Below are 10,484 nucleotides of genomic sequence, written 5' to 3' on the forward strand. Positions count from 1 at the left end.
GCCATCCATCTTACAAAGAGGAACTAGACTGGGTTGAAACAGACCAGAGAAACCCAGTACATAATGTTGGGGCTCATTTAAGTCACAATCAAGGGTGATTTTGCACAATTGATTGCATGCCAATTGCAGCCTTTCCAAGATCAAGGAGCATTACACACAGTCCCTTCTGCTTCGGTCACCTCCTAGTTGGGTTGCTGCAATGCACTTCAAGGTCCTTGAAAAACCTCTGGAAGCTGCAGTTGATCCAGAATACATCCACAAAAACAATTCTGGATATACTGTCATAAATCTATGTTACACATTTCTTTGAAAGTATTCCTACATAAATACACAATGGACCATAGATAAGAGGTGAGGTTCTGCTCTTCATCACCTAGAAAGTTCTTCACAGCATTGGCCAGATATTTGTGGACCATCTTTCTCCAACTACAGTATCTCTAATGACACTCAGGTATACCCCTCTACCAGGGACAGCCAAGGCATGTTGTGGATGACCTCAATGATCTGGTTTCAGCTCAACACTAGCAAGACAGAATAGAAAAATAACAGAGTTGGAAGGGATCTTGGATGTCTTCCAACCCAACCTTCTACTCAAGCAGAATAACAATACCATTGCAGATAAAAGGCCTTTCAATCTCTTATTGAAAACCACCAGTAAGGGAGCACAAACAACTTCTGGAGGCAAACCCTTCTACTGTTTAATTATTCTAAATGTCAGAATGGTTTTGGAATTTAGGGGCCCTTGGATGCAGTGGTTTCCCATATTTATGCCTGGATCTCGTTTCAGTACCCCAGAGAGATGCACTGAGCAATTTAGGGGATCCTCTTGAATGCATGACTCCTGCGCAAGAAGGATGTAGCTTTTACACAACTTGCTTGTATGGCAATTGCTGCCTTTCCTAAAGCAGAGAGCACTACACACAGTCATCCATGTTTTGTTCGCCCCTAGTAGGATTACTGCAATGCTCTACATGAGGCTGTCTCAGTCCTTCAGGGATCTCCAAGCAAGACGCCCAATTATAAGTATTAACTCTATCTTTATTGTAAGGTTACATTAACAGAAACTTGCAAGATTGTAACTTTTACTCTTTGGAAAACTAAATAGGGTCCCTTCTGAAATACTGCTCACACTACCACCTCTCCTTCTGTGGACTGAGATATATTGTATATGATGGTTATCATGTCTGTGGATATTTTTGTGGCCTGTTGGAAGCTGGCAGTTGAATCAGAGGAGGAGGAGGAGCAGGAGGTGCAGGAGGAGGTGGCATGAGAGTCCAGGTCCGCACCAAGGCAGCCTGGATGCTCCTAGAGGGAAGAGGAAATGGAGCTGGCAGAGAGAGAGAGAGAGAAAGAGAGGCAGAGCCTGGACCATCCACCAGACCTCAGATGGAGAGTCAACAGCCCGCAGGTCTGGAGGTGGCTGACAAGGAAATGGAGGAACAGCTTGTTTCAGTGCCTGACACATGGATGCATAGAAGGCAGAGTAGAGGAGAGCAATGGAAACCCATAGGTCAACCCTTGGGAAGGAAGATCCACCACTCCTAGCGAAGCCCCACCCCAGCTCTGGGGATAATCGGCACTGGAAGAGGATGAATAGATGTGGCAGACAACTATTCATCTCTTTGCCGGACTGACTTGTTAGCCTGAGGAGAAGGAAAAACCTTTTTGCTGGGGCTACTGTCAGTCCTAAAAAAAGAAATCCTTGATTGAAACTCTGAGTGTTTGGTGTGTTTGGGAAGCTGGATCAAAACATTCCTCCTCCTGTCTTCTAAGGTCTTTCCCACAGAAAATTGGGCTTCAGAACACTCTCATGTCCATCATCCCTGTCCTCTCCCTTCCCCATCCCATGCCATCCTCTTTCGTGCTCTGTCTATGATCCTGGGATTTTGCCCCAAATCCATCAGGCACTTCCCAATTGGCCCACTGGAGGGCGAAAACAGAGAAAGCTGTGAAGGAATTGACATCAAAATTGCCCCTATAGGACGTCACACTCTCCCTCCTTAACAGCCCAGGCATTCCAGATTTATACCTGAAGACACACACACACACACACACACACACACACACACAGAGAGAGAGAGAGAGGCAGAGGCAGAGGCAGAGGCAGAGGCAGAGACAGAGACAGAGACAGAGACATACAGCATTTTTCATATATAGGGAGAGGAGAAAGAGAATGAAGAATAAGAAAGATAGATGATGATGTTTTGATTTTGTTTCACTAACAGAGTAATTTATTTGAGATGGGCAGCCATATCAATTGAATAAACAAATAGATCAAGGAAGCCCTCTTTGCAACTTTGATATGGACTCACAATCAAGAGGAAAAAAACCTGTAGGCTTGATTTCTTTATACTTTCTGAAAGAAAAAAGTTTCACTGGAGAAACTTGGGCCCAAGGGCTTCCAAAGGGTTCTGGAACTACATCAGAAGCTTCTCCCAAATATGTTTTCTTCCCCTTCTCCTTTGTTCATGAAATCACAGGACAAACTGGGGATAGAGGGGAGCACAGGGGATGCTTCTTCTCTGCATAATTATCAAGATCACATTGATTTATTGATTGCCTTCCAATCCCACCTCCAGGGAATTCCCAATGGATCTCACTGTTGAATTGACATAACCATCACTTTCGAGAGAAATATAAGGGACATCTTTCATCTGAGCTTGGGAACTCAGGGACGTAAAAGCCTTTGGTATCATTCAGAGGTTGTGATTCTGTGCTATAAAACTTGATGAATTCCTTGTGGGCTCCAGCTTCCATCTGTGCTAGGAAAGCCACAACAGTAGTTGTGGTATTGCAAGGGCCTTCTGTCTTTGTGAACGGCTCCTCTAATTCTTTGAGAGCCACCTGACTCTGCAAGAAATAAAAATGCTTCTATTATTTCTCCTGATGCTTCTGTTCCTCCAGATACCCTGCAAGATCTTGAATTCCAAGTGCCCCTTAACTTTAGAAAGGGATGAGACAGATCCATTGAATTATTTCAAACCAGGAGACTACCTCATTACTGGAATCACTCCTGCAACAACCACTATGTTTCGACCATTCACTTTCCAAAAGGCTCCAATGGACAAAGTTTTCTGGTAAGAGAGCATTTCCCCCTCTGATTAATCCTGGTTCCAAAACTTTTAGATGTTTCCTGACACCCTTCAATGAGGAAAAACCTTTCTCTTTGAGCAATGTCTCTTAGCTAGATTACTAGATAGAGTAAAGAGTGAATGAGTGAACCAAAGAACCACTCAATGACCTGCATGTCATTTCTCTCTGTACTTCCTCGGTTTCCCTAATACAAGATATTTTGCTAATCCTTCACTTCAGAAAAGATCTTCTGTTGCCTTTACTCTGGGAAGAGCAGTTGAACTAAAAAGGAAAGAGGAAATGAAGAGTAGTTGAATAAAGAGGACAGGACTATGACTAACCAATTGGCTGAGGGGATGGTTTTCTCAGATCCTACCTTTTCCTGCTGTTTCCAGTCTCCAAATTCTTTTCCTTATTAAATAACTCCAGAAATACCCACAATACCTCTTCCTGCTCCATTTCTTAATATTCCTATTCTTTCTCTTTCTACATCTATAAAACAGATATCCTTGCAGTATGAAGATTCTCAATTTCTATGTGACACAGAATCTAATATTCCCCACTAAAACAGGGGGTGCCTTAACCTTGAGGCCATTGCTTCTTTCAGTCTATCATCTCTGAGGGATGAGGGTGGTTCAAAAATGGGAAAGATAACATAAATAATTGGATAAAAATAAACTAACTAGACCAAATCTACTTGTGAATCTGAGGTTCCAGCACAGAAATATATTTTATTATTTACCATCTCTATATTTCATAAGGTTAAAAGTAACTTTTTAATGCTATTTTTCGGGTGCATTTCAATGTGTCACTTGTTAAACTTTCCCTGTTGTTCTCCCCACAAACGTCTCTACTATTGTTGCAATTTTATATTTTCACATTTTTTTAAACTTAATAAAAACTACTTTCAAAAAAGAGAAGTAAGAGAATCAAAGCAACCAATATTGAATTCATAACTTTCCTTAGATTCAGAATACCTGGATTATCCTATATTGTATACTCTGGGTATGTGGGTGTATGTGTGTTTTCAGGAAAACAACCATAAAGTACTGGAAAATCCTGTCCTTCTTGTTTGCTGTCCATGAGATCAACCAGGATCCCTGTATCTTACCCAACCTCACCCTGGGCTACAACATTCATGACAATCATTTTGATGCAAGGACAACATCCGAAGCTTTGGCTGATCTGCTTTCTCCTGGGCTGGCAAATGTTCCAAACTACGAGTGTGGAAGAAGACAGAATAACCTCTTAGCTATAATTGAAGGGACAGAAACTGACATCTCCATCCAGATTTCATCCATGTCAGGAAACTATAAAATCCCCCAGGTGAGAAGTTCTCATCTTTAATTCCACATGAAGAGTAATAATGGAAAAAAATAATCTAATTACCACGAATCGGGCTAATGTATTAACGGGTATCAATTCAGTCTTTTTTTATGCTCCAAAATAAGTATATTCTTTAACAATACTATCTGAAGAAAATCACAGATGAAATGCAAATGAAGACCCTGTAAAGGCCATGCAAATGTTAAATACAGAAGAAGATAAAATAGATATATTTGGATCTCTGCTCATAGCATCTCATTAATGGAGGACCCTTGAAATATGGTATAAGGAGAGCATTCTATGTCTCCAAGGATCCTGTTGTTGAAAGACATGGATTATTGCCGAGGATTTTAGGGGGTCAAGTGAATGAAAACTGTAGTAACAACCATTAATATAAATAGGGCACTCAGTGCTCGTAAAAAGAGATTTGAAATTCTGAAACGATATATAAGATTGACAGGAGCTTGGAAGCAAAACAATAGTAAATGTTGCCTGAAACTGAATTAGTCACCCATTAATTCTTCTCTTTACCAGGTCAGTTATTGTTTTGTTTCCCATTTTCTGGGGGATAAAACAAGGTTCCCCTTTTTCTACACCATGGTCCCCAAGGAAGGAGTGCAATATCTGGGCATCCTCAATTTGCTCCTGCATTTCCAATGGACATCAGTTGGTCTCTTTGCTCCGGACACGGACAACGGGAGGCATTTCATAGCAACAATGGTTCCAGTGCTGTTCAAGAATGGGATTTGTGTTGTTTTCTCACAAACCTTTTCAGGGATGAATACAGAGCTTATGGCCATTGACACTACCTCAGTAAAGAAGTGGAAAGAGGTCAATGTATTTATTTATTTTGCAGAAGCCGGATTCTTTTTAGATGGAATAATGGTAATAGAGACATTAATTAAAATCTTGATATTGAACATAAAATCAAATGGTGCGGAAGCTACAACACCCACAGGGAAGGTCATTGTCACCACAGCTTTGTGGGACCTCAACATGGACTTGGCGCACAATGAAAATACACATCAACACATTCTTGGTTTATTTTCTTTCCTCATCCAGAAGAAGAAAAAGACAAAATATGTTGATTTTCTTCCTTTGTTTACTTCTCTGTATTATTTTGCACAAAAAGCATTTCATTGCTTATATTCCAAGCCTGGCTCTACAGTGAAAGGCTGGACAAGATGTACCAAGAAAGAAGGGATAGAGACCCTTCCCCAAAAAGACATTGAAAAAACGGTCTCTCTAGAGAGTACGTACATCTATGACACAGTCTGGGCTCTGGCATGGGCCTTAGATACGGCTTATTCTCCCCAATCCAAGAGGAGACTGAAAGGTGATGGAGGGAGAACAGCACTGCAAATTCTCCAGCCATGGCAGGTATTCCCTTTTCCATTGCAATGAATTCCTATTGAAGATGTGGATTTCATAATTTATAGGCAATCCCAGAATCTTTAGAATATGTCACCTCTATGGCACGTGGATTTATTTACTAATATCTCCAAATACAATCTACAACATAGGATTCATATTCCCATGATAACCATGTATAAATATCCATGAAATAGTAAACACTAAGCAATGCATGACCTGCAGGGTCCTTGTTTCAGAGATATTTTCCTAACAGATTCCCCAAAGCAACAATAAAGCTCTTAATCCATTCCCTTCACTGGAAAAGTTATTCAAAATTCATGGGGATATTCATTGATGTATTTGCCTTGAAAATCACTGATGTTCAACATAACACCACTGTAAAACCTCAGGAACTGACCCCAAAAAATATTTAAGGGTATTTTATATTATGTCATAAAATGAACATAATATAATGAGGCAGAAGAGCTTTATGAATCTAGAGATAAAAATAAGAGCCTAGATGAACAATCTGTCTTAAGTCCAGCCTGTCATCATTAGCATCCATTTGCCTTGTGATTTTAAACATTCTGAAGTGTCTTCTTAAAGGCCTGTATGTTAGCCGCACCCTCCATCTGAGGAAAAATACATTCAGAAATGTGTGATGGGTGAAAGAATGGATTCATTCTGACGTCTTCAGCACATTTCAAATGGAGGACTAGTATCTACTCCTTGAAGAGAGACATGAGGTCATAGACACTATGTTGGGAGAAGTCTGTGGATCTCATTTCTGAAGACATGAGACCATTATGTTTGTAAGAGAGGAAATTAATTAAAAATATATCATCCTTAACATCTTAAAACAAGATTAAGTAAAAGCAACCATTTCAGAGTTTATAGGACTGATCAGTAGATATTCAGTGTCCATCTTTACTAAACTCAGATTCTCTTCTCTGCTGTTCCAGTTTCACCATTTCTTGCAAGACTCCCAGTTTTACAACACTTCCATCGATGGAGTATATTTGGAGGAGAGTGGTGAACTAGCAGCTGATTTGGACATTGTGAATTGGGTGAAGTTTTCCAATAGCTCTGTTGTCAATGTGAAATTTGGGAGCATAGCAAGGCAGGGTTCCTCGGATCCGCTCTTCAAGATTGACAACGAAGCTATAATATGGCCCAAATGGTTCAACCAGGTGAGGAAGAGAAGTCATTCCATGTCACTTCCTTTCTCCTACAACATAAATACAGGAAATTTCTCTCTGTGGTCCTCTAGATCCTTTCTCAGTTTTGTTATCCCAATGACCTTTGAGATATTGTACAATACTGATAAGTAGTGCAAGATCAGAAGAGGTGGAGAAACCTGGCCCATGGAACCACCAAATGTTGAACACCACTTGTGTGGATGCCGCCGCCATCATCATCATCATCATCATCATCATCATCATCATCATCATCATCATCATCATCATCCTGATAAAAGAGAATGTTTGTAGTTCAGGGTTGAAGTTTTACTTATTTATTTATTAAGTTTATTTTCCATCTTCTCATTTAAAAATGACTCAAAATAGCAATAGGACTTAGACATATCTACGACATCACACTGCTTTATAGCCCTCTCTAAGATGTTTACAGAATCAGCGTATGCAGTGGTGGGATGTAGCTGATTCATCACCACTGAGCATATGGCCTGGGTCCTCATTTTAGCCACTTCGGAAGGATGGAAGGATGAGTCAATCTTGAGCCAATCAAGCCATTTTTATCATATATATTGCTTCACATTGCTTTAAAGCCCTCTCTGAACTGTTTATAGAAACAGTGAGATTGAGATTGAGATTTATTAGATTTATATGCTGCCCTTCTCCTAAGGACTCAGGGCGGCGTACAACAATTAAAAGAAACACATAATATAAAAGTTAAAAAAAATTAAATAGAATATCCCAAACCCAATTAAAATTGACAATACATTTTTTTAAAAAAAATTCAAATTCAAATTAACAGTGATCAATACTTTGTTTTGTTCAGGCCAGGCTGGCTTGCTGGAAAAGCCAACTTTTTAGGGTGCGTTGGAAGTACCGGAGGTCAGGGATTATACGAAGCTCCGGGGGCAGCTCATTCCAGAGGGAAGGTGCTCCCACAGAGAAAGCTCTCCCCCTGGGGGTCACTAGCTGACACTGTCTGGCCAACGGCATCCTGAGGAGGCCAACTCTGTGGGATCACACTGGACAATGGGAGGCTACCAGTGGCAGTAGGTGGTCTCACAGGTACCCTGGGCCTAAGCCATGGAGTGCTTTAAAGGTCATAATGAATACCTTGAATCGCACCCGGAAGACAACTGGCAACCAGTGCAGGCCGCCTAAAATGGGTGTAACATGGGAGTACCTAGGTGCCCCCATGATAACCTGCGCAGCCGCATTCTGGACCAGTTGAAGCTTCTGGGTGCTCTTCAAGAGCAACCCCATGTAGACAGCGTTACAGTAATCCAGACGAGAAAGGACGAGGGCATGAGTGACTGTGCACAGAGCATCCCGATCCAGGAAGAGGCACAATGTACCAGGCGAACCTGTTAAAAGGCCCCCCTGGTCACGGCCATCAGGTGGTCTTCTAAAATAAGCTGCGTATCCAGGAGGACACCCAGATTGCGGGCCCTTTCTGAGGGGGCTAAAATTTTCCCCCCTATCATCAAAGATGGAACAAGATGCACAAATCGGGATGACGGAAACCACAGCCATTCCGTCTTGGAGGGATTGAGCTTGAGCCTGTTCCTCCCCATCCAGATCCGCACAGCCTCCAGGCATCGGGACATCACGTCGAGGGCATCGTTTGGGTGGTCTGGGGTAGAGATGAAAAGTTGGGTATCATCAGCATATTGATGATACCGTACCACAAAACCACGGATGATCTCACCCAGTGGTTTCATATATATGTTGAACAGGAGGGGGTGAGAGAACCGACCCCTGGGGCACCCCACAAGTGACACGCCTCAGGGTGGATCCTTGCCCTCCAGTCAACACAAACTGCAACTGATCTGGCAGGTAGGAGGAGAACCACTGTAAAACAATGCACCCCACTCCCAACCCCCCGAGTCGTCACAGTAGGATACCATGGTCGATGGTATTGAAAGCCGCTGAGAGGTCTAATAGGACCAGGACAGAGGAGCAGCCCCTGTCCCGGGCCCTCCAGAGATCATCGACCAACGTGACCAATGCCATCTCCATGCTGTATCTGGACCTGAAACCCAACTGAAACTGATCCAGGTAGGCAGCTTCATTCAGGGACTGGGGAAGCTGACGTGCTACCACACTCTCAACAACCTTCACTACAAAGCGAAGGTTGGAGACCGGACGATAGTTGGCTAAAGAAGTTGGGTCCAGGGAAGGCTTCTTAAGGAGGGGCCTCACCACCACCTTCTTCAAGGCCGGTGGGAAAGAACCTCTCTCTCAATGAAGCATTGGTAATCGCCTGGAGCCAGCCTCGTGTCACCTCCTGGGCAGCCGAGACTAACGAAGAGGAACACGGGTCCAGCACACAAGTGGCAGCACTGAGTCTCCCCATAATCCTGTCCATGCCCTTGGGGGTCACAGGATCAAACTCATCCCAGATGGTCTCCACAAGATTCATCCCCATCGACTCGCTTGAATCTACCCAGTCAGTCTAAGCCAGTCCGGATCTGAGCGATTTTATCCTAAAGATACTGAACAAATTCTTCAGCCCTACCCTGCAATGGGTCTTTCCCAGCTCCTTGGTTAAGTAAGGAGTGGGTCACCCTAAACAGAGCGGCTGGGCAGTTATCTGTTGCCTTTTTGCCGCTTTTATCACCACTAAGAAGGATTTAATATGAATTCTTACTAGTGTTCGATCTGATTCGGACCGGCTGGCCCTCCAACCACTCTCTAGGTGTCTTTTACGGCGTTTCATCTCCCGGAGCTCCTCGGTAAACCAGGCGGCTATCCGGGATCAACACCGGGTCAGAGGCTGCAAAGGCACAACAGGATCCAAAGCTCCAGTGGCCACCCTATCCCAGGCTTACACTAGGGCTTCGGTCGAGTTGTGAGCAAGGGATTCAGGAAAAGTCCCAAGCTCCATCAGGAACTTTTCAGGGTCCATCAGGTGCCTGGGGCAGAACCATCTAGTCAGTTCTGCCTCCCTGCGGTGAGGGGTAGCAGTATGGAAGTCAAGCCTGATGAGGAAATGATCCAACCATGACAAGGGTTGGATAGAAATATCCCCTAAATCTAGATCATTCATCCACCGCCCAGAGACAAAAATCAGGTCGAGCGTGCGTCCCCCATTATGGGTGGGGTCTTGAATTAACTGAGCTAGGTCCATAGCCATCATGGATGCCATGAACTCCTGAGCTGACTCGGATGTCTTGCCAATGGAAGGCGGATTGAAATCCCCGGCAGGGCTGATGAAACGTAGCAGGGAGACAGGTACGTAACAAAAAGGCCCACCTGAACTCCAAGGCCCCATTTCACATAAAGGGACTCACACCCGCCTATCTTAGGCACAGTGACCTCCTGAGGTCTGAGACTTTCCCTAATAACCACCGCCACCCCCACCCCACCCCCGCCCCTGCCCTGGGCTCACGGCTGGTGAAATGCTCAGAAGCCTGGTGGACATAATTCACTAAGGGGAACACCCCCCTCATGGCCCAACCAGATCTCCGTAATGCATGCCAGATCTGCTCTACCCTCTTGTATGAGGTCATAATTAAGGGGAACCTTATGTACCATGGA

General features: G+C 43.5%; 1 protein-coding gene across 1 annotated transcript in view; it reads left to right on the forward strand.

The window, feature by feature from the left end:
- Positions 1–1,386: 1,386 nt before the first annotated feature.
- LOC148047706 (vomeronasal type-2 receptor 26-like) overlaps positions 1,387–10,484 on the forward strand; it is a 16,689-nt gene continuing 7,591 nt past the window's right edge. Inside the window, exons 1-4 of the mRNA XM_087708115.1 lie at positions 1,387–1,452; positions 2,905–3,077; positions 4,104–4,398; positions 6,714–6,941. Of these exons, the coding sequence (XP_087564241.1) occupies positions 1,387–1,452; positions 2,905–3,077; positions 4,104–4,398; positions 6,714–6,941 (762 nt within the window). The remainder of the gene's footprint in view (positions 1,453–2,904; positions 3,078–4,103; positions 4,399–6,713; positions 6,942–10,484) is intronic.

This window comes from Thamnophis sirtalis, unplaced genomic scaffold (genome assembly GCF_051295495.1).
Source record: "Thamnophis sirtalis isolate CommonGarterSnake01/CBP01778 unplaced genomic scaffold, rThaSir2_p1.2 scaffold_3, whole genome shotgun sequence".
Classification (NCBI taxonomy): Eukaryota; Metazoa; Chordata; class Lepidosauria; order Squamata; family Natricidae; genus Thamnophis; species Thamnophis sirtalis.